This window comes from Falco biarmicus, chromosome Z, assembly GCF_023638135.1.
Source record: "Falco biarmicus isolate bFalBia1 chromosome Z, bFalBia1.pri, whole genome shotgun sequence".
NCBI lineage: Eukaryota > Metazoa > Chordata > Aves > Falconiformes > Falconidae > Falco > Falco biarmicus.
Window position 1 is genome coordinate 72,576,441 of NC_079311.1, and position 24,953 is coordinate 72,601,393.

At 43.7% G+C, this 24,953-nt stretch overlaps 1 protein-coding gene across 1 annotated transcript; it reads right to left on the reverse strand.

The window, feature by feature from the left end:
- Nucleotides 1-147: 147 nt before the first annotated feature.
- IL7R (interleukin 7 receptor) lies at nucleotides 148-17,841 on the reverse strand. The gene is made up of 8 exons (XM_056324501.1): nucleotides 17,617-17,841; nucleotides 11,813-11,951; nucleotides 10,334-10,488; nucleotides 8,598-8,752; nucleotides 7,342-7,519; nucleotides 6,410-6,500; nucleotides 4,417-4,492; nucleotides 148-3,045 (listed from the first exon to the last, which is right to left on the reverse strand). The coding sequence occupies exons 1-8, from the start codon at nucleotides 17,714-17,716 to the stop codon at nucleotides 2,542-2,544; spliced, it is 1,398 nt and encodes a 465-aa protein (XP_056180476.1). The 5' UTR covers nucleotides 17,717-17,841; the 3' UTR covers nucleotides 148-2,541.
- Nucleotides 17,842-24,953: the final 7,112 nt, after the last annotated feature.

Here is a 24,953-nt window from a genome sequence, read left to right on the forward strand (position 1 = left end):
CAGGCCTCTGAGCTGTCTGGATTTATGTGGGATTTATCCTGCCTGAAGGTAGTCAGAGACCGTGGAGTCCTCATTTTAGTAAAAGCAGAGTAAGTCCTATCCTGATAAATATATATTAGAAGACTGAATTACAGCAGCATAAATAAGTCATGCAAATATCCATGTTGTTTTAATACAGTGACACCACGGTAAAACCAAAGTTACATGTTATCTAATTAAATAAAGGTAATAAGACATAGAAAAAAGAATGAATGTTTAAATATTAGCAGCTACGCAAAAGTGCGAGTACTACATAGAAAACATATAACTATTTCAGAGTGATTGAAGTAAATAAACATCAGGTTCCTACTACTTTTCCCATATTAAAGGCAAACACTATGTTTCTACTGATTTTTCTATATTAAATGCAGTATACCTTTCTGGACAAACAAAGACTACTATACATGGTAACCTATTGCCTAAACAGTGCAAATAAACATTTCTGATGTCCCTTTTAATCCTTAAAAATGTGTGTGTGAGTTCAAAACAAGCATAGCACATACTGTACAGGATTTTTCTGATGCAGTTTTGCTTCTTTCTCTATCCTGTTTTTGTCTGTTACTGTAACTGGAAGAGGACGACTTTCCAGCCCAGTCTGTCTGCATCTACAACTGCACTGTGCAAGTCAGCACAGTATGAGCATTACCAGAGGCTCTTTTAAAAAAGAAATACAAGCATTATAAAGCAAATGAAAGTCCAGGGCTTTCGCCTTTTCCTACTTCACTAATCAATGTTTAATACGGCAAGAAACAGCAATAAAAAACATTCTGTAAAATGACACTGGAATGCCTTGACCAAATCCTCAGCCCCTTTGCACGCAGAGACTGTAAGGTTATCCCCATGTGAAGGTTTTCCTGGTGTCAGGTGGAGGTGGAGTGCTGTCTTGGGAGTTTTTCTCCAGCAGGCTACATCATATATAGATAGCAACATCTCAGTGGCTCTTACCAGTAAGAACAAATTCTAGCAGCTCTGAAGATGAGAAAGGACTCTTTTACCCTTAGCCTTTGGGAATGTGAATACATTTTGGGAAAGGAGAATTTCAAGCAGCTAGAGGAACTGAGACTGCCCAGTAGGGTGAACCCCGATCCCAGAGCACAGCAAAGTGGCTTGGATTTCCCATGGCCACACTGCTTGGCTGTCATGCAACCATGTGGCTGTAGCAGTTTCATCTCCAAGCATGTGCTCTGCAATGCATGGCATCCTAGAGAGGCTGCGAAGTGGCTCAGCCATCTCTGTGTGACAGCAGGTGGGGAGCTCCTTAGGGCTGGGCACAGAGCCCACAGAAGGGTGAAAGGGAAGGGACAGGATGCCTTTCTCCATAATAACATTTAAAAAACAAACAAAAAAAGGTATCTCCAGGCCATATTTTTTACAAGGTACATTAAAAAAAATGCAGGTCTTCTAATCACTGGCAGGATCCATGACACTCCATCCATCTTCCTAGGTCAGATGTTGCATGAGAACATTACCTGGCTAAATTCAAAGTATTGTCATGCAGCCACAACCACTAGGAATAATGCTAGTAAACAAACACAGTCCTCTCAGCCCTTCTGTCCTGGAAAGTACTTACATGCTGCACTAATATTTGCAAAACAGCTGCAGAGAAAGACAGCATCATGCATTTTACAGCCCCAGCTGAGTTTACGGGAAGAGATGGGACTTCACTTTTCATTGATATAATTTTGTTTTCTTAGCTAAACGTTGCTAGTACATGAAATACTAAAGATCTTTAATATATAGCACTAGCAGAAATACCTGTGTATCCTAAAGTTGGCCCCAGGGCAGTTCTTTACCAACAGCAAAAAGCAGTCTCATGTAGGGTTTTGCTTTGTTTTACTCTCTCTCAAAAATCCCCAAAAACCTCAATGTAAGAAAACATCTTCTTAAAGTGAGTCAGTGTCCATGTGCCCTTTTACCTGGAGGCTCAGCAGACTCGCTTTGCAGTGACCAAGCTCCTGAATCCCCTGGCAACTAATGCTTGATAGCAACTCTCATTTACTGGCGTTTTGCAAACTCATGGACTTCCACTGACTGCAGAGGAATTGCTCCTGACATGTCACTTTATAAAAGAGATTGGATTCTAGTTAACTTGAATTTTTTGCTGTATATCTTGCTTATGCATTAATAAGAGCTTAACTCTGCAACCAAGAGGTTAACAGAAGAGTTTAGAAGACAATAGTTAACTTTTATGAGACGGCTGTGATCCTCAGCTAGGACTGCAGTGTCATTGCTCTGGATTAATCATATCTGAAGATTTGATAAGAAAGTCAGATTCAATTAAAGTCAATTTCTGCTGCGGTGGAGATGGCTGCTGGCATACTGAGAGCTAAGGTTAGGCCACTTGTCCCTGAAACATAGGAGAACCTCCTTCCTCGCAGGCACAGCGTCGCACTGCAGCTGGGTGTGTTGCAGAGGCTCAGAGGGTGCAGGATGACAAAACAGAAAGCTTCAGTGTCCTGCTTGTGTTAGAGATAAAAAAGTATGTTGCCATCCCTGTAAGGTTTACTGAATTTTATAGAAACTAGACATAGTGACATAGGCTTCCTCATTGTTTGGTGACCTCATTTCACTGGTAGGCAGTGTCTGGGACACAGTGTCACCATTGAGGGGTTCTGGTCCAGGCTGGTCAGAGAGATCTGGGGGAGGAGTGGAGGAAAGGTTGAAACCATCATTGCACAGGGGCACCCCATTGCTGTGGCACACCTTGTACGTGCTGGAGCTGCAGTTTCCTTCGGTGACTGCCAACTGGTTTGTGCCCAGGAGCTTGTGCAAGGCTTCAGCCGGCCAGATTCCTCCGTATGTCACAGACAGATTTAGATTGCTTTTGTCTGTCATCGCAGGGATCATCTTCAGGTCTGATCTGCTCTTAAATTTTTCTGGAAGGTTTGTCTCTGGAGAAGTTGATGGCTGCAGAAAATTTTCCAGTTCAGCTTTTGCTCGAATGCCATCCACTTTATGGATATGAACGTAACCAAAACTCTCTGGGTTAAAGCTTATATCAAAATTCTGCATGGCAAAGGGAACAGCATGGTCAGTTAACAGTGGGTATTAGCTTAAGAGAAAATGTGCTCTGATACTTTGTTTGCTTTTAGAAAGGTATCTGTCATTTCTTTAACTCTGAAAGTAACCCTGAGTGAGCTGAACAGTAGGTTAGCAGAGAATAAACTGTCACGTGGCTTAAAATCCTTTTCCGTATTAATCTGAATCTATCCATCGGCCTCCTGCAGGCAGCATCACTCTCCAGAGCATTTTGTGCTCTACCAAATGTGGTGGGAACTGGAGTTTCAGAGACTTTTCTGAGCCATGCATCTATTGCACACCAGTCATTTCACAGGAATGAGTGTGCCAACCCAGGCATTTCCTTTCAGTTTTACCTTCCTAATTTAGCAGTGAGGGAAGTAAAAATTTGACATGACTTCCTGAAACACATGAGGAATCCCTGCACTGGGGAGCACAGGGAATAGGAGAGTTGTCTGAGACCTCTTATTAAATTAAAAACGTGTTAATAACGTACCAACTGGAGAGAGCAGCACTAATGAGTTTCTTAGCAAAAAAATGCAGTAGCCATATAGTTTTAAGGCAACAAGTTAATCCCCCGTCCTACAGTTTGTAACATTTGTCTCTCTGGCTTTTATCTGGCATGGTGTATGAACAATTCTGCTGGCAATATAAGGGTATATGGGCATCAACAGGGATGTTTGCAAAGGGTCCCCATCCAGCCCCACTTTTACAGTTTCATAGAATCACCAAAGTGTCTCAGTTGGAAAGGACCTCTGGAGTCTAACCGGTCAACCTTCTGCCAGAAGCAGGAATCGGATTAGGTTATCCAGAGCCCTATCAAGCCAAGCCTTTGAACATTTCCAGCAAAGGAGAATCTACTTTTCTAGGCAACCTACACAATGCTTAATTGTTCTGTTGGAGAAAAGAAGCTTTCATATATTCAGATGAAATTTACCCTGAAGTAACGTGTCTGTTGCCTCTGGTCCTGCCACCATGCAGCCTTGTGGCAACAGTACCTTCACCATCTCTCTACCTACACTTTAGGTATTGGAAGGCTGTGATTAGTAGCCCCCACCCCAAGCTTTCTTTTTTCTATAAACAAACTCAGTTCCTTCAGCCTTTCTTCATATATCAAATTCTCCATCTGTCTGTAGCTACTTTGCACAAGTCAAAGCTTGGGCATCAGTTGAATTGTCTGTTATTTCCATACCCTGGACTAGCATCTGCCTGTGCAAATGTGGGCTCTCCTCAGTGAAATGTAGAAGTAATTTCTGAAAGATGTCCCAGTTCAAGCAAATGCATCTACTCTCTCTCACGTGTGTTAGTTTCATTCCCAATGGTTTACACTCAGCTGAAAGCAACAGTGGAAGTACATACATTTTTTGGCTTCTTGCATAGTTGCTCCAGCGTTTTTTTATGATCGGGAAGATTTGGCCACACAGCAGGCTTGATCCTGAAACAGCAACAGTAGACAAAAGGTGGTTCAACAGCAGCAATAGAGGGACATGTTGAGATACCAGAGGTTCATATTGCATCATTTGTACTTATTCTCATAAAGACTGAGGGCTGGCTTGCATTACTCAGAATAACAACAGAGAAGTCTCAGAATAAAACAAAGAGAGGAGAAGAGGAGTCATAAAGGTCACTGAATAGTCATTGTTCTTTTGAGTGCACAGATTGTCACAGTTAAAGAAAGATGCTTCACCAAGTACTGGAAAAGGAGCAAATGATGCCAGCAAAGAGCTCGTTTGCATCTAACAGTGTTAACAGGGTTTTACATGATGACACCAATTTCTGCAAGTGAAAAAAGATGCTGTGGTTCAAGTGTAAATTTGCTGATATTTGCCTCTGCATGTTTATGTGTCAAAGAACTGTGCATTGTCCCACTCCTTGGCCAGTTATCTGTGCTTCAGATAGCCGTGTTGTAGCCTTGTCCCACTGGTCTCATTTTTACTGCCTTGATTAGCAAAGTTCTCATGCTGTGCTGCTGGAAACCCTCAGCAATGGTACATTTGGAGAATATTGCCCAACTGACATTAAATCTTGCAGTAATATAGGTACAGCTATAGATGTATATGAATATATATTTTGTTTTATATATGTGTCTGTATATATGGATATATATACACACATGTATAAAATCCTCTTCTTTTTAAAAGGGAAATATCTGGGTTCAAGAAGTCTTTTTTTTCATGAGCATGTTTTTACATAAGCAGAACTTCTAGCACAGTTAGAGAACTGCAGGTGCTCAGCAACAGTAAAAAGCAAGAGCTAGAAATCTCAAGCTACATCTACACTTGCAAATAAAACAGCACCAGGGAGCATTGTCTGGCAGATAACTCCGGTGCCTAAAATGTTTAATTATTAAAATTGTTCTTGGCATGGTTTGACAGAGGCCAACTAGCATATTCCCATATTCCCCTTGTGTAATTTAGGAGTTAGCACAGCCCAAGTGTTGTCCCCAGAAAGCAACTCGCATGCAGCCCTCTCTCTGGATGTCAGTGGAGCTGGATGTCATGGATGGGCTGCTCTGAAAGCCATTGAACAGCCCTGGGCTTTCTGCCTTGTGAGGGCTCCCTCTCCTATGGTTAAACTTGGGAGTTTCTCATTTTAGACTCTGGTTTCACCAGATTTTCTACATACTTGTTAATTTTCTTAAGTTTGTCAACACTTCTATTACATAGAAGCATATATAGCCACATATTTAAAAAATATTTTACTGCTGTGTAGCCAATATATCAAAAAAAAACCCCAATGCAGACACAGGGCTGCCTGTGTAATGAATGTATCTCTGGTCCCGTTCTGCCATGACTGCTTTGGTGGGGGATGTGGAGCCTGATTTTGCCACATGGCTGGCTGGATGTGGACGTGGCTGGGCTGGTGGTCGACACCATCAAGCCCTCGCTGCAGAGAGCTGTGCCGTGCTGCTTCTGAAAGTGCTGCAGAGCAAAGGCTCCACTGACTCAGCCTATGAAAGGAAAAGAGGCAATCTCCCCAGTATACCATTTCCACACCTCTTGGGACTTTACTAAAGCTCGCTTTCTTTTCTGGATCTTGCTTGAAGCTTTTGAGTCAGATTTGTCTCCAATGAGACACTGACTCTGCAAGTGTTCCCTTGGTGACTTCAGCTCCCCAAAGGTTTCAGTGTTTTGATCCCAAGACTGAAGTCCACTCAAAGCGGTAAGTTATCCTCTTCCTGCCAACACCCCCTCTTGTATTGCCCATTTCTACTTTTTTCCTGCTTTTGCTTGATATAGAGGTCTAGAGATGGAAAGAGAATAGTTCACAAGTATAAGAAGGAAAGCAATAAGAAGTATCAGAACAGGATTGGCTTCCAACACTTCTTCTGATACAAAGGGACTTAGATTACCTGTTTTCCCAAAAAGTTATGATCAGGACAACCATGACAATGGAGAGTATGAATCCCAGGATGGAGAGTATAAGCACAACCACGCTGCTGTCTAAAGAAAAACAAAGAACATCAGTCAATACATCTAAACGTCTCACTGTTAAGCCACCATGACTGTAATTTATCAGGTGATAAATTAGAAATTAATGCCAAGCATTGCACTTGCCTATCATTGGGCTGGTGCAGTGGTGCATTTCTCCTGTCTCCCTGAAGGAGGAAAGAGGTAGGCGACCGGAACATCAGCACTTGGCTGAGCTCCAAGCTGGGTTCCCAGATTGGATTAAAGCAGCTCAAAGTCTGCTTTCACTTTCAGTGCATGGAGCCACTGCTCGCTGCATCCTTACAGCAACACTGAACTGACTTCCAACAGACATAATGCCAAGGTACCTTGGGGGACCCTAAGGACCAGAAGGATTATTCACATTTACAAGTGCGATGATGAGATTTTATCCCATATTGTATTTGTGATTAAAGTGCCATGCTTGCACACAGATCCAGGGCCCTGAAATGGGGCATGTTTCATTGCTCTTTGTGCCTTACCTGAAACACTCAGTGCAAGCTGGTTTTTTTCCCTGCACACCAGCAGGCAGCAAGCAGGAGTGAGTCAGTCTTCCCCCTCCCCTCATGTCCTTACAGCGGCACTGCATATGATTTTATTACCCCTGAGTGAGATTTAGTTTTGTGTGGAGAGTCAGCCCCAGACCAGAGCAATACAGCCGCTTTCGGGGCCATCTCCTCCAGGGTGCCTGGTGCCTGTGAGGGCTGACCCTGCCATGGCTGTGGGCTCTTCCCTCCCCGTGCTCTTGTCCCTGCTGATGCTGGGGATGGCCAGGGAGCCAAGGGCCCCTAGCTCTGCTTTCTGCCAGGTGGACCAAAGTGGTTTCTGCCCTTACAGCTCTCTGTGGAATGCTGCTCTCTTGCAGTTCTGAAGCTCTGGGAAGTGCTCCATTCACTCCACGTGCCCTTAAAATAATCTCCATTGGGCTGAGAACGTACTTTCACCTCATACGATGCATCATTTTCGAGGTTTTTCCCCAGTAATTTTATCTGAAGGTACGGCGTCTCTATTGTCTAAACACACACATAAAAATCTGATTAATTTTCTAGAAGATACAGGAAAAGTTTAACTTTTAAATTTCAGCAAAATGTGCAAGACCAGGTGCATCCTTGCAGTACCATGCTGTTTGCTCCATGTCTTTGGTTATTATACAGGTGGTCATCAGGCCATCAGCCTAGTTTAACAGCAAGGTAGCCCAGCCAGCCAGTATCGAGAAGAAAGACAAACACCAGGTAAAAGCTTCTTGGAAAACAGCTTGAAGTATTAACTGTGCTTTGCTACCACCTGCACTGCAGTGGGAAATGCATGCTTCCTTGGGGAGGCTCAGAAGAGAGAGGGGAAAAATACATTTGTGCAGCATAAAAAGACAGCTTCTGAAAGAGCAGCTACAGGAAAGAAGCTGAAATCCCACAGCGCAGCTCTGGTGCTCTTTGTTTCAGTGCATTTCATTGCCTGAAACCTTTTTCTACTTACAGTTCTCCTCTGTTCCTGCTGTAAGAAACAGGTACAGTCCACGCTTTCAAGCATCTGGACTAGTGTTTGCACAGGTGCTCTTGTGACAGGGGACACAGAGGTCTCAGCAGCTGGGCAGCCCACACCAGATCCAGTTCACAAGCTGCTGCAGCTTGAGACACCGTCTGAGGGTGGGAAAGCTGCAGGGCTGCACCCGAAGCCTGGAGAGGCTCAGTGAAAAAGGGACACAAAGAAACTATTGCTAAATAAGAAAAGGGGTCATTCAATTTACTGACTGATGAGCCTAGAAAATAAAAGCAAAACCACCGTAACAACATAGCAAGCCATCCAAACACTTAGGATTATGTCTTAGATTAGATTAGGCATTATGTCTTCCCACTGCAAAGCCCAAACAAATAAAACTTCATTAGCCCAGAGAAGTGTATAACAGGCATGGATGCTGTCGGTCTGGAATTGTTTTGACTGATGACATTTCCAAATGCCAAACACTGTATCTTTCCAAGTTTTCAGCTGGAGAACTGTAGAAATGCAGATCTGAAGGTTTTTACATGGTCTGGTATTTCTGGTAATGTTTAATTTTGGAAATTAGTGTAAGCTCACCAACACATCATCACTTACCTTCCAAGTACCCTCTTCCTGCCGATAGGCTATTTGGTGTATTAATTTGTCCCTTAAGTATTTCTTCCATGAGTGTGGGGTACTATAATGAATAAGATATTCATTTGCTTCCTTTTGGTATGTGATGTTTATATTGAATGGTACTTCAGGCTTAACTGCAAATGATAACAAACCAGGATATAACAGGAGTAGCACAATGTTACTACAAAATAAACAGGTTTTGAAAAGCAAGAAGTAACTTCAAGTTACACTCCCATCAGGGTGACCTATCTTGAGCGAGAGCTGGCCTGAGCTGGATGAGCCTCATGCTGAGCCCCAGCTCATCCTTACACCTAGGTCCTGAGACTTCCTAGGGATGTGCCATTTAGTCTTGGAAAGCAATTTCTGAGCAGCCCCACTTCTGCGGTAGTGTTGCTTGAAGACCTGAAATTCAGCCCCTCTAACCCATGCTCTGAGATGGAGGCCCCATGGCAAAACCCATCGCTGTGCTGGGAGGAAGGCACTGGGGAGCAAACTGGGCATGGGTGCAACTGCTGGTGGTCGTCCGGGTGGTGGGGTAGGCGTAGGGACAAAGTATGACAGTGTTAGATATAACAGAGGGGGCTGTGGCTCCAGGCCCTGGCTATGAACCCACACCTGACCTGGTCTGCAGGAGACTGTGTCAAATGACCGCCTGTGCCAGTACATGCATTCCAAAGTGCAGCCCTCAACACTGTCCCCAAGCTGTCCCTGAGGTCTGCAGGAACCTGTCTCTGTGCTCCTGATGCTTCCTGAATGTGCCATGTAAAGTACGCCAGCTTTCACAGGAACAGAGACCCCACTTCTTTCCTCTCAGGAAAATGCATATAGCCAGAAATTAGGCCCATTCCTTCTGAAGCCCCCAAATACTTAAACCTTCCATGTGGGACCCACAGTTTCTAGAGGAGAGACCACCAAAGATGGTCCAGGCTGGCCCATAAACTGAGAGGTAATGTAAGATTATTAGAAAACTACTGGACTGGGGCAGAAACGTTTCATAAAAGACAGATGTTGCAGAGCCTATTGCCAAAGGAAGGCAAAGCAGTATGGCACCACAGCAGAACAGAGCCACGCTACATGGGCTTCTCTGCAGCCCTTGAATGAGACCAGCTCCCCAGAGGGATAAGTACCAAGAAGCCCCTCTTTCCCTAGGTTCCCTATTTCTCAGCTCAGGCAGGTCCCCAGCACAGTTTTGACAAGCCTGTCCTGGGCTCTCGGCATCCCTTCGCTGTGGGATGCCTGAGCGCCATGTTCAGACAACAGGCTTCACCAAGAAGCAAGGTGCAAAAAAGTGAGATCTTGCAACCTCGGTGTCCCTGTGCTACCAAGCTCACACTAGACTTGGGGTGGTCAGTCCTGGAAGCACACAGTCCCTAGGAAGAGATGAACAAAATGTCCCTGCTGGACAGTTCATCCTTGCCTAGGAACAGCTGCTTCACCAAGTGCATGACTCAGTCTGTGTCCAGGTCAGGGCAGTGTCAAAATAGGCCAGAATTCAGCGGCACTTTTTGAATGGAGGTTAGACATGTCTGGCTTGGAAGCAAGGGGAACACCACACACTGCCAACACCCCAATCCGAGCTACATGCTCTGCTAGGACACTGTTTTATACTGCCTCTGTGTCATCCAGATTGATGCTTAGGCTTTGCACTAGGCTGGTTTTTTTTTCCTTCAGTAACTCCTGTGTCTTAAAAACATCTAAAATGTTCAGTGTCTTACCAATGTCAGTTACAACCAGACTCTTGCAGATCCTTCTCTTCATCTCAGTGTCCATGCAAAGGTCTTTGTTGGAGAGTATATCACTGAATTCTAGGAAATACACATCTTCCTGTTTCTCCATATTGAAGCACACGTAATTGCTGTCTTCCTTGGTACTGTTGACCGAAGTGACACAATGTTAATTTTTTTCTCAGTCTTACTGTAACATAGTAAGAGGTGAATCCTGGTTGCTCCTTTCACATTAACTGAAGTGAGACTCCATGTGAAATAAGAAAAAAATGCCACAGAAATAAGGACTTTAAAAGATTGATAGTGTTTTTCCTTATGGTCCTTGAGGACAATACTCAAGTGACATGTATCCAAGTAAGAGTCCTGGAGCTCTCCAAGAAAAAAATGCAATTATTAAATTGGAGATGTATGTGTTAAAAACCTTTGTGTCTTTAAAAATTATCTTACTGGTGCCACTTTTAAATATAGGGCAATAGATTTGGATGCTCACTGAAGATAAAGACAAATTTCTTATTGACCAAAGTCGTAGCAAATACAGGCTCAAGTCAGCCAGGCCGTGAAAGGGTCCTATGGCACAGTTTCAGCAGTGGAAACATATCTGTGTGTTCCTCCATCCGTGCGACACCCGTGTTTGAGGACTTTCATAAAATTTCAGCCAAAATCCAGAATCAATCTCATGAAATAGAAAGATTCTAATAAACTAGGTGGAAAAAAAGTAGTGATTACAATAGCATGATAAAAAAAAAAAAAATCTGCTTCTGCTGGCTGCCACAGAACTTTCAGTTTCAGGAAAAACAGGCAAAGGGAAAAGCAGAAGTATTCTAAAGAAACCAAACCTGAGCTTCTTCAACTTGGTGTATCACTTAAAAAGAAGGTGGAAAAGAGTTTCAAGAAGAAACTCAAAAAGAAGTGGAGATGATTGATGTGTTTCATAACTGTCTGGGTTTTGTATATTCATTCCAGTGTGTGCAAAGACAACTGCTTAATTTTTTCCTTACCTACATAAAGGCATTTTCACTGCAGTAGAAAATCAGCCTTCTTGCCAAAGAATTTTCTGTGGGAAGGGTCTGCCTCTTCAAAAACTTTTTTACTTTTCACTTGATAAAGGCTAGGTTTGATTTCCTAACCATATCATTTGATTTAATGGAAAAATGCTCAGTTCATGCTAGGCTGCATCTGTAATTAAAGGTGTTCCAGAGAAAGAGAGGCAAGATCAGGACTATCAGAGACATTATAAAGCCCCTTACAGACCCTTCCAGATGACTTTTTTTCTTGTTAGGGAAGTTATGTTCTATTTCAGTAAACTCTTCTTCTTTGCTGAATAGAGTAGTCAAGCTCAGCAAAACACTCTGAAACAGAATTTTGTCTAGCTTTGCTGTTCCTGTGTCCCAGCATAGGGCACCAGGATTCACCAGGGCTTAGCACTTTGCTTTCCAGAAGTTTACCAAAGGATGGACTGATAGCACTTACCACAGGGATAGGGTATAGTTAGTGTTGTGAGGAGGCAGCTCAGTAAAATTGCAGGTCAGGCTGCTATAGGAACCCTTAAATTCCAGATGACTGAAACAGTCGATGTCAAAATTGTCTGGTTCATCATCTCCAAAAGTCCCTAAGGAGAGATTAGTAGGATGTTACTGAAGCAAACCCATGAGTGTATTCAATTTGCAGCTCCGTTGTATAGGAGGTTGTTTCTTTACATGGTTGCCTGAAAGGAAAAGGATCGACCCACCTGTTTTGTAAGAAGCAAAGAAAGCTTGTTCAAAATGAAATTAAAGGCCACTTGCACCTTTCAGGTTTGCTTTCCCTGCATGCCAGTGAAGCCCTGCCACTTACCACGCACATAGATAGATTCTGCATCACTGGTCTGTGAACTATAAAAAGACATAGCGTTGCAGATGGTTTAGTCAGACAAGACACCCTACGTCTCTTCTATTAATCACTGGCAAAGAAGGGCACTGATGTTGACCTGTAAACCTCGGTAAAAAAGTCCCAGTGTCAAGTGCGAGACAGAAAAATACATTGTTCACATGGCAGTTTAATTCCTCCTAAGTCTGAGCCAGGGACAGGAGCATTCTCATTTTAAAATTATGGATAAACTTTATGCCAAGATAACACCAGGACCTACTCTATCTGAAAATCATCTCAGAACTTTCTCAAACAGGTTTTCCTATTAGGAGCCACAAAATTCTGCTATCCTGGGGCATGCGAAGCAGGGCAAGACATGTTCATGGTGCCTGCTGAAAAGCAGATTATTCAAGTCAAGGACTGAAACACTTAAAAATAATTAGGACAGAAATATGCACTGGGGGATATACTCTGCACAGTCACTACCAGAGGTGTCTGGGACTGATGCTTGAGGGTAACATCTGTTCAAGAGCAAGGGCTAGTTTCAACGGGAGTTTTTGTATGGGAATTTTAGCTCAAGACAGCCTGAAATTGCATCAAACACCTTGTAGCTCCAAAGTGGCAGATCCACACCAGAGAATGCATGCTCAGCAGTTGCCATGGCTTCACCTGCATCAGGACCAGCCATGCTGCAGGTGGCCAAGCACGCCCAAACAGCATCCTCTGGCCTCTGCTCTGCCCCTGCCTGTGCTGTGATGGTCTGGCCTGTCACCAGGTTCCTGAGAAGACTGGAAAATTAAATGGGTGGGTTTAGGAAAGCAAGAGTATTTCGGTATCATGAGATAATTAAGCCACATTTTGATTATACTGCAAAGTTTTCTGAAATGTCACAAATTTGGGCTCAGGAGGGAAAGCTCAGACTTTCTGCCAGAATGCTTGGCTTCCTGCAGATTTGCTTTGATGACTAATAACACAATCACGATTTGACTAAGAGCTTATGTCTCAAGTCCTACACTTGGCAGGTATGAGGTCAGTGAAGCAAAACCTGATGCTTCTGAGAGGAGTCCTCTCCAGTGGAAACTGCCGGTTCAGCCTCATTTCATAAAATCTCACCTACTGTAGATGAGCAGACAGGGAAAGGGTAATTGCCGTGACCCCTTAATGGATCCTCGGGGCAGGAGTGTCTCTGCCTTCTTTTACCAGTGGTTAAGGGTAGCTGTGGTGATACATAACCCTCTTTCCCATGTCCAGCGGCTATTCCCCATCCCCTACTTGGTGTCCTCCTACCCACTGCTCAGGCGTGGCCTTGTCATGCAGGGCACCTACCACAGCAAGAACAGGACCGTGGCTGCTCTGGGCATATAGGTGACTCACACTCACTAACAGTGTGGGAAAATGCCCATGGAAACATTTCAAATGGAAAATCCCTCCCAGAGGAAATGATGGTCATCTCTGCTGTCACTTAGGTGAAATGAATCACTGAGACATGACCAGCTACTTGGATACCAGTTTCGTAGTCCTGCTGGTGATGTCCTGGCCAATCCTGCCAGTGCACACCGAGACGCACAGACCATAGACCTAGTCCAGCATGGGAGCACATCTGAAGATCTGAAACGGTCATAGTTTGACAGCAGGTAGAAAGCAGGGGAGAGCTTGTTGATTGCCTTAAAATCTAAGTAAAGAGCATTATGCCACAGGGTCACTATCAGCAGCACTTCCTTCTGACCTCGGAGCTGAGGTGCATCTGGATCAGCTTTTGAGTAAGAAAAGAAATTCAGAAGTCAATCAGGAATGTAGAGAAAAATGCAAAAGCAGTGTGGGCAGGGACTAGGAAGGGGGCTGCTCCCACCAGTACCTGTGGCAGGCAGCAGGAGGGATGGGAGCATCTGATGCTGCACTAATCTGGAACTCAGCAGCAGATCTGTCCCCTGTGCTAAGATGTAGTGGCCATTTACCACCATGAGCAACCAGTGCTAAGGGGCAATTACTGATCTCACTGCAGCTCTGGTGGGGTCTGTCCCAGGGGTAGCTCAGCTCTCCCTGAAAGGCATCAAAATGCTGTGCCTTCCACCAGCGGCGCTGCTTTGAGGGATAATCTGTGCAGTACAGCCACAGACAAGGCAGGTGCTGTACAGAGTTACTCTACTTGACCACTACATTCAAGAGGTCAGTGCAACTCCAGGACAAACCCTGCAGCAGTTTCCTACATGTTGAAATACATACATCTTGATCAATGCAGCCCTGAGACATTTGGGCAGACATATGTACAGAAATGTGTATTACATAAAATTACATATTTGCAGGTAAAAATGTGTGCATACAGATACACACGTATTCAAAATTCAGGGGATAACAACTAAGCTGAAATGAATCTGCGTAAAATGGAAAACCCCCATATTTTGTATAGATAGATACACCCAAAACTCAAATGTCACATTTTACGCCTCTCTAAGACTTTACTTGCAATTACCAGGAGACTGACTTATTTATACTGATAGATACCTCAAGACATTAAAACTTACGAGCTAGGATGACCTATCTTCCTTTATATGAGAGAGAGAGAGATACTTCTTGGTGCTCTCTGTACATGCAGACTACATATATCTGATTTTGCATAAACACACAAACCTGATAATCATCATATTAATAAACGGCATATGAGAAACAACTTTTTAGCTGGCTGCTGCTGCTTTGCAGAGATGTGACAGAACTCTTAATTCATATTCTATCTGGCTTACTGCAAAATGAAAAGAAAGAAAAAGGCTTTATCCTGCAGTTTCAACAGCCATGTAAGGTTTCACCAGCACAGTGCACCTTTGATACTGCACTGGAAGGAAAGCTGACTTTGCCTCTTTGACACCAAATTTTCACATTGTGATTATGTGATTCCTTATTCATGGAAACAACATCATAAACATAGATAATTAAATAATAATTAAATGATAATTAAACCTCATAAACAATGTTAAGTAAGCAATTTGAAATGTTTTTTCTGGTATGATTCCTCCATGACTAATTAATTTTTTTTTGTCTGACATAAATATGCATGTAGCCTCAGCTACACTTCTTCCCTAAACCTCAGAACATCCACACATGAATGTGTTTGCTATGTGAATGGTTTTGATGACTGCACCATGACTCACACTACTGAGGACTCTTTCCACAATTTAAAGTTTACAGGATAATTTTTCTTTTTTTTTTCCTTGAGAAGCCCAGATCAGGCAAAGCGCTGAGTCTGGCTTAGCTGAAATCAAGGCAGGGCTTGAGGTGGGGCGATTCTAAGCAGGAGTAAAACTGCTCTTAAAGCTACAGCCATGGCAGGGACTTCACAGAAATGGTTGTCTCTTGGGTTGGGGCAGCACCCAGCAGGCTGGTGCAGATCACAGCAGGAATCATGAGCCTTTACCAAGAGAGGAGTCTTAGCAGAGGCTGTGGACATGCTTCAGCTTTAAAGTCTGAAGCCACCGGGACTAGCAACAACATGTGAAATCAATGGCACTGTTAAGCACCTGCAGAATCTGTGACTGAATTTCCAAGGTCAGTGAAGTGACTGCCTCCAAAGGCGGAGTAAGGCAAGGTCTCTCGCGCTGATCTGATTTAGGAAGAACTTATTTTACTAACTGTAGTTTTGAGGAGGGTTGCATAAAAAGAACAAGGGTGGGTAGGAGGACCACTGAAGCTAGCTGAGCCATCCGTGAGCTCCTGCAGCCTGCTGCCCCCTGCTCCCCCTGCTCATGCCCTCCTGCATGGCCATGGCTGCCCCTTCTTAGCTCTGCTGACAGCTCTCCTAGGGCTTCTGGGGACCTCCACCAGCTCTGCCAAGCTGGGGGACAGCACCTGGGGGGCAGGCTGCTGCTCAGCAAGGAAGAGATGAAGGCAAAAGCTGCAATGAGCTTTTCCTTCCTCTGCCCCTAAGAAGGGGTGAGCTCATGCCTGTTTGGCTAGCAGCACTTTGACAGGAGGAAGGGCGAGTCAGAAAGGTGAAGAATGAAAGCCAACATCCATCACAGGTGAATTTACCCTGGATTGTTTAATTTATTGACCAAACCCACAAAACTCATGAAGAAATCATAAAAGCTGCTAATTGCTCAGTGGGGATTTTCTGAATCTGTTTGTCTTTAATTCTAAGCAAATTATGGTTTAGTGGAAGTTAAGTCAGTCATTCCAGCTTTTGGGAAGCCCTAAAGGTTTCAGTGACACCCATGATAAATCTCTAGGGTTAACCATTCACCACCACTGGTGCTTGCCAAAGCTGGCTCTGAAGAGCTGCAGACTGTATAAATTAAAGGCAAATAGAAAAAAACATGGCTCTTAGATGCACTTCTGAGACACTCACTGTTTTCCTCTAACTAATAAAAATTATTGCATATATCTATCTATGTATATATGCATGTGTGCACATACATATGTGTTATATAATACGTGACACACAGGGGAAAATGAGATTCCCCGTCTGTGAGATAGCATAGGAACACAGCCATTAACTTCCTAAAAACCAAAACCTCTTTTGCTTCCAAACAAGGGAGCCCTAAAACGACCAGTAACTGAGTGAGTGCCCATGTCCTTCAGGCACAGTGCAACAAATTGTCACTACTGTTTGTTTAGTTTTAGACAAGTAAGAGTTTAACAGATCCAGGACTGAATCTGTAAATCCATTTTTTTTCAGCTGCCTTTTCAGAAAAGGGGCAGCACACTTGAAACAGTGGTTTTATTGCTGCTCTTTATGATTTCATTTTGAAGCTACTAAATAATTTTCACTTCTCTAAATGAGGTAATGAAATCTGCAATAAGATCAAATTTAAGCTGTTGAATTCATTTAGAATTATTTTGCTGAGTAAGGGATGAATGGTCTTAGTGATGGGCTGTGAGAACTCCCTGGTTGAGTTGCTGCTTCAGCCATACTACAAGGGACACTGGGACTGTGCCCCAGATATACCTGATGCAATTGCTTAAAGAAAGAGAAAAGAGAAGTGGAAAATTTGGGCCAAGTTTGAGGTACATTGAAACGTTTTCTCTGGAGGAAACTGCCAAGAAAAGCAAGAGAAGCCAGAACCTCACCCTTCTCTGATAGCAGCTCAGAGCTACCATGGACTGCAGAAGAGTCAAGCAGTACCCTACTCCCAGGCATAACTCCTCACATGAACAGTAGATATGAGAGAGGATTAATGGGTCTGATCTTGCATGCCTTCTGCATACAGCAATGGTGTCCCTCATGTCATACAAATGTGGACATTACAAGGACAGGAGACTTGGGAATTAAATTAAATAGGTATCCTCTGCCCCACATCTGCCTCAGATGCTGGCACTGGAAGAAAGAGACTGGAAGCTAAAACACTAACACGTTTAACCCAGCAGTTGCATTCTGGAGCTTTTAACTTAGTTTTTTCAAGGTCATACATGAGTGGAAAGATGAAGATGAAATGACTCACCATCACCATCTGCTGAGGTGCAACCACTTTCCCCAAAAGTGGTGTGAAGAAACAAGGCGAAAATGCTCAATGCTGTACTCGTCTGTGTCATCCTGAGCATGCTGCATGTGTACAGTACATGTGCGTGCGAAACCTGCACTCACTTACTTTATACTAGGCGCAGAACAAACCCATTGCCTGATAAAGAGACGTCAGGCAAGGGGAAATGTAAACATGCCGACAAGGATGACTAGTGGCAGAGAGCAGGAAGCCAGTGCGAAGATACTTGCAGAGCTTTTACTTTGAAACATGCTTCCCACTTCAAAACTAAGGACCTTCTGTATCAGGCCCACTGACACACTGGATGAAATCTGGTTAAGTCCAGTGGGTCGGGAGCACATTTTACAGATGGTTCTCCTGGCTTGGCTAGTGGGATTCTTGCTGCTGGTTTCCCTGAGAGCACAGTTTAGCCCTCTCATCCACTTTCCTCTTGATGGCGATACACAGGTCCAATCCAGATATGAAACATTGAGAGTGATATCTGCTACTTATTCTTTAAGTGTTGGCATCAAAAGCAGTGTGACCAGCAGGTCGAGGAAGGTGGTTCTGCCCCTCTACTCCATGCTGGTGAGACACCACCTCGGGTAATGTGTCCAGATCTGGAGCCTCCAGCACAGGAAAGACATGGACCTGTTGGAGTGGGTCCACTGGAGGGACACAAAGATGATAAATAATGGACCACATCTCCTATGAAGACAGGCTGAGACAGTTGTGATTATTCAGCCTGGAGAAGAGAAGGCTCCAGAGAAACCTTACTATGGCCTTTCATTATATAAAGTGTGCATAAGAAAGATGGAGAAAGACTTTTTTACCAGGGTCTGTAGTGGCAGGACAAGGAGCAACAGTTTTGAACTGGAAGAAGATAGATTTATATTGGGCATAGGGAATAAATTTTTTACGATGAGGGTGGGGAGACACTAGAACAGGTTGCCCAGAAAGATGGTAGACAGCCCATCCCTGGAAACATTCAAGGTCAGAGTGGACAGGGCTCTGAGCAACCCGATCTAGTTAATGTCCCTGCTGACTGCAGGGTGAGGTAGAACTAGATGATTTTCAGAGGTCCTTTCCAACCCAAACTACTCCGTGGTTCTATGAAGTCCCACATAAGGCAATGCTGACCCAGAAAAGCTGTGATCTAAAAAACTAATCCTGCAAAACCTATGTCCTGAGAATGAAGTGGTACATCTCACTTTTTTTCAGGCTTTGGACAAAGCAGAGGTAGAAAGCGGAAGATCAAGAGGCGTTAAGTATTTCCTTCACACATTTTCTGTGGCTGTATACACCAACGCACACTAAAGCGTAATGCAGGGCCTTGTACTCAGCTGACTGATGTGGCTAACTACAAGTGAGATGAAGACCTGAAAGAGAAGAGCAAGCTCTGGCACAGCCCTGGCTGCACCAAAAAAGTTTTATGTTGGAGGCGTAAAATGAACTGAGGGCAAAGTTGGTAGCAATACCCAAGCAACGAGAAAAATGATGACGCTATAATCAGAAGAGTCAGTATACAAACCACACCAGATTTTTCATTTGCAAGCAAATAATCTAAACCGCTCACTGAAATGATGAAAGCTCAGCTCTCATGTCTGGAAAAGTGTCCTTGCTAGGAGATCAGGGACTGTCCTCCAGTGTCACTAGCTGCCCTGAGCAGGGGGCAATGGGTAGCCAAGAGGGTGTTTCTGGGCTCCCCTGCCCCGTTTTAACCTGCCTGGAGTTAAACCATGACAAATGGGAAGAAATTGCTCCCTTTTCACAAAAGCTCAGCGAGGCTGCCCAGAAGATGGACATCTCCCATACCTCTGTCAAGTCCCTCCTTGTGGAATTACCCTGAGGCTCCCCACCAAAGCATTCCCTGAAGGTGTACTGAGGCTAGGCAGACACAGAACTTTGGATTCATTGGTCAATACGTAGGTATTTACAGCGTATACTCCTATGTCAGAGCTTTTCATGCTTTGTTCCCATCCTGCCAGTGGAAAGCATGGTTCATCTCATCCTAACACAGACAGTCAAAAGATGAAAACTAAACCCCTAAAACACATTTATTTTTCTCAATTCAAAAGAAGCTCAAAGTGAGGCATGGGGTAGATGTCTGCTTGGCAGACGTCTACAATACCTACCACCCACAAGCAGGAAAGGGACCTGCCAGGTTACAGCAACGACCTATATGAAGCAGAGCAGGAGCTGGACACAGCACCAAGGCCAAGAAGCCACTGACGACAGAAGCACCATAGCCTGACGGACCCTTGCTCAAGAAATTTTCTTCACTTACAGCTTTATTTGGCTCAGTGATCCCTTCACATGGCACCCTTCAAGAAATAACCCCTTTCAGGGGTCTGAGTCTGCTGGTGGGACTTTAGGAGTAGTTAGTCCACATCTTTCCCTACTGAGTTTTCTAAGCTTGATCCAAGCTCCTCGATGCCAAACTTGAATCAATGAGACTGGGTCCCAGTAACTTCACATCCCTAAAGCCTACCCCTGGCTTGCTTTGGAGACATTCATTTAAGGATGTCAGCAGCTGGCTTAATAATATTCAATGTCATATTATTCTGGAAACCCTCAGGGTCGTTTTCAGCCAGAGGTGTCAATAAAGGAGGACTCTCCTGTGCAAAATGATCACTCTCCGGAAATGACACCTTCTCACTTTAAATTTTCTTGTTTATAATTGAGTGGGCTATCACTTTGATCTTTTTTTTCTTTTTTCTTTTTTCCTGTTTCAGCTGGAACAAACTAAAAGAAAAACTTTTCAGACATAATATTTTGGTTGAACCTGAACAATCTTATTATCAGAGCTGTGCCACTCAGGGGATTTCCATGTTGTCATAGCTGCATTTTGTCTGGGTGGGGAAATGAGGGACCACAATGAAAAGAAAAAAAAAATAGTGTAGAGAAAAACCCTGTAGCAAAAGTACATTTTGTTTTACTTCTGGGTCTCTGCTTCAGAATTTGTTTGATTTCTATGAGGTACTTGAGTCCATTCGTCTCACCTTGTTGCCTTCCTCTAATGCTCTAGAGACAGGAAACCAAATTTGTGAGTGTCTAAATCTTAGAGCAGCTGAAATGTTAGCATCCAGGAGAGGCTGAAAGAAGACTGGATTACTTTTCATCTGCAATAAATTCACACTGCTTCTGCCTCTTAATTCAGAGTTCCAAAAAACAAAACAAAACCAAACAACAACAACCACACACAAAGAAAAAAAACAAAACTAAAACCACACACAAACAAGCAAACCAAACCCCCCAGTTTAAACGAGTAAGAGTTTTGATGGTCCAGCAAAAATGCATTTGTGCTTCATTTGTCTGCCAGCCCTCTTTGGGTCCCAACATGCTGTTTTGGAGCTTCTGAGTCACCCTAGTCCCTCTTACATTTTTGTCAGTCAACGAAGTCCAGGTTACAACCTGTATGACTGAGGAAATTTTCCCAGTGCCTTATGTGCCGACCCTGCAGGGTACCAGCTCCTCAGCACTCCCTGCTGACTGCTCCACATGACCCACTGTCTTCTTAGATTATCAAAGCAGTTGAAAATTACTTGGTTAGCAAGTCATCTACAAGTTAGCATTCCTATTTGCTTCTTATACTGTTTGTTCACTTGTTTTTTGTTCTCCTGAGGACACAAAAGTCCATTTTGATTCTGTTTTGCCTCCAAAATATGCAAAAGGCTTCTGCACATATGCTGCATTTAAGCCTGCTACCAGTACCTGCTACTAACCTGAAGGTAGATCCCATGCTTCTACCAGCTACAGTTTCCAAACATTCCAGTTCAGGGAGATGCAGAGCGTTAGTGGGAGCCGAAAGAAGCTGGTCCTCCAGACACATCCCAGTGTGCAGCACTGGAGACAGGTTATGTAGACACTGATGGCTGGAGGATACAGGCATCTTTGAGTTTGAGGACCTCATTTGGTGTGTCTTTATGTAAACCCATGTCCCATCTGGGGACCAGGACAGCACTTTTCTCAGGTTGGTCAGATTTGGCAGGAGTTACTGAGTTTCTTGGCCATCCATACAGCATAGGGGTTCCTTGGGCTATTAACAAATTATCTCAATATATCACAGAACGAGGGTACCGGTCTCTCTGCCTTCCCTGATCTGACCCAGACCCACTCTGCACTGCTCTTCAAAGACATGGTGAGCTGGAGGACAGGATGGCACAATTTCTCCTCCCTTGTATGGGCTATGGGTGTTGATTCAAGATTGGTTTGTATTTTAGGTTCATCCTCCTTCAACGCAGTATTTAATTTGTGCATAACTTTAACATGTTTTGGAATCTCATTAAATAAAAGCTTCAAGAAAAAATACCCTAAACACCCTATTAAAAAATCTGCCATAGGATGTTTCTTCAGATTATTGCCAGAAAGACAAACCGAGGAATTCATGCAGCTCTGAAACAGAATTTATGAAACTCAATAAACACTTGAAATTGAGATGTTAATACCCATATTTGTAAGTTACAGTTTGGTGCCTAAGACTAAAAAAAATGTGATTACCATGGTTATTATTACTTTTTACTGTTAGCAAAGAGCTTGTTAAAGTTAAGGCAAGTAGTAAACCAGAATCTCATTACAACATGTATTGCATATATACTCAGACTTCATACTTAGATTTTAATTTTCTTAACCAGATATCCCAGGATGCAGGAATCTTCCAGCCAACTTCAGCCGTGAGGAGGACAACTTCTACATAGAAAAAGGATTCAGATTCTCCTTTTTTTGTTGCCTCCTGACATTTCTTCCTCTGACCTGCTTTGAAAACTTGATTCCACGTATCTTCTTGCTGGTGGAGACATCTCTCGACAGCTCCCCAGCTGAAGGACTTCATGTTAGCCTCGGTCTGCTCTAAGAAGTGTCTGGCTGGCCCAACAGCAGGAGCATGTGGGAGTCAGTATTGCTTAAAGCAACATTGCTATGGACAACATAACTTGAAGCCTTAGGTGGAAAGAGGGACAGAGGGTGTGAGAGTAGACACTGCCGTTATTCAGCTAAGAAACCAACTCTGGCAAGAGTGATGGAAAGCGTGAAACGCAAAAATTAAATAGAGTTACTTGCTTCCCTCATAACCAAATGACATTGGTCTGCAGAGTAAGAGAGCAGCACAGGGTGGGAGATACTTCTTCACCGTGTTGTCCTGAAGAAAGGAGCCATGAGTAAGTAACAGAGAGCAGAAATTTTTGACTGTTTCTTTGAACTGTCTTTGTCTTTGAGGTTTTGACACTTAAAATTACTACTTTGAACTTCCTCCCCCAGGACTTATAAATTGGCACCATATTTCAAGGAGCTCTGTTATACTGAGGGAAGAATACAGAAAAGTTAGAACATTGCTGGGTGAAGGGTAAAGCAGGAGGGACTGGTGTCTACTTTTGTCAGGCATTCAAATAGTATGAGCTCAGGCTCCAAAACTACAAGACAAACTAAAAAAGGTGATTCCCCACCCCCACCTCACCATAAGTAACATATACAGCAACAGTAGTAACATTAACAGTCATATTAAGTCATATTCTGGGCTTCTTTTATTTCTTTGCTAGTTTCTAAGTCTTTAGGGTGCTCAGGATCATACTTTTAGGTATTCTCTACAATAACCTGAGTTAAAGCACAGTTGAAGAAATTAAAGCTTAGATTGTCTTCACAGTGTTGTTTTATGTCTTAAAGAAACATATAAACTACTACAAGACATATTACTCACTTAGGAGATCTGGCAAGAGAATGCCTGCCATAAGGCCACCGTACTTGCTCAATGACATTTTTCAAAACCAATGCTGGGCCAAAACTCTGCTATTTTGGTGACAACTAAGCATTTTGCTAATGTATTTTAATTCTGCAAAGTACTCCAGTCTGACTCCTGCAACTTCTGAATTACATATGTTTTAATTTTCTTTCTTTTTAATGAATTTGGCTTTAAATCTTCCTTTACTTAAAAATTTTGAATTACTAAAACCTAATTTGGTTTCATCTGAATACATTCTTTAGGAATCTGTCTGTGACAGCTGCGGCTGCTTTTGGGTAAATATTTAGCCATGGTGTTCTTGCATCCCAACCCTATACCAGAAATAAAAGCCAAGGGGGTGTAGGAGACTCCATTCCAATGTATGACTGGCCCATGACACAGACCTGGACTCTTTGGTAAACTCCAGATGAAAAGCAAGCATAGACCTCAGCAAAGAGAACAAAGGGAAGGTGCGAACAGAGGCAGTGTGATGGCATGTCCCTGTAAAATCGAACAGGTGGACGGAATGAGTCAGAATGAATTAGGTGGACAGAAAACACACTGAGGGAGTTGATGCTGGTGGCACACGCGAAGGAGCGCGAGGAACCTGAAATCGCATTTCTAATGTTTATTACAAATACAGCTCCAGCACTGCCAGGTAAGCAGGGGGGAGGGGGTGTGCACCCAGCAGGCAGTGCTGGCATGAGGGTGGCAGCACCCCTGTGCTTCTCCCCTTCCCTCCCACTGGGGCAGGCATGGGACCCCCACCTGCCTGGGCAGGGCATGGCATGCAAGTACTGCCGGTACTTCTGCTAACAGCTGCTGCAGTTATGAAAGTGGACAAAAGTGGAAGCTGAAGCTTCAGGGAAAAAAGCCAGTGTCAGCGACAGGTGGTGTGGCAAAGCTGGGGTGCCCACAGCCCCACGGGAGCTGCAGTAAGGTGGGATGGGAAGGACCGTGGCTCCAGTGCCGAGTGCCCTGTCATGGGGCTGGCCCTGCCCATGTTTGTCCCCTCACGCCATTTCTGTGAGTTTTGTGCTGCAGCCCTTGAACACGGACCCCAGAGTGGGCTGAGTCCTCACCCCTGCACTCAGGGAGAGGGACAGTCTGCAGGGAGAGGCAGGTCCTCCAGAGACAGGCTTTTAGAAGGCTGGCGTGTTTCCAAACCAAGGTTTGTGCTGGAGATGGATGTGGAGTGGACTTGGGTGGATCAGGCTGCTGGAGGCAACCGTGAATACCAGCAAAGGTTCCCTTTCCTCCTCCTTGCACATCTCAGCATGTATCAGTCTTCCAGTGGCTTAATGAGCAGCATTAAAACCCCAGCAACAGCCATAGTGACTGCTAGCCACAGGGATAACAGAGTTTATTGTTTCTGAAAAAACATTTAGAACACTTAAGCGGATGAGGACTAGATAAACTAGATTAAAAAAGGTCACAAAAGAGAGTAATAATTTATTTACATTTTTTTAGATTTATTTACATTTAAATATATTTTAAAATCTTCTTCCTGGTATGAAACCTACTTAGAAGTAGAGGAGCTGAGCAAGACACACAAGAAAACGAAATTGCAACTGAAAAAAACATATTTTAAACAGACATTATCAAA

Bases quoted from the DNA above. Each gene is read 5' to 3' on its own strand.
- IL7R (XM_056324501.1), bottom strand. From the start codon at position 17,716: ATGCTCAGGATGACACAGACGAGTACAGCATTGAGCATTTTCGCCTTG. The intron at 8,753-10,333 runs GTAAGACACTGA...TATCATTTGCAG, and splicing joins TCTGGTTGTAACTGACATTG to TTAAGCCTGAAGTACCATTC. The intron at 6,501-7,341 runs GTAAGGGCAGAA...GTTTTTCTTTAG, and splicing joins GCAGCATTCCACAGAGAGCT to ACAGCAGCGTGGTTGTGCTT.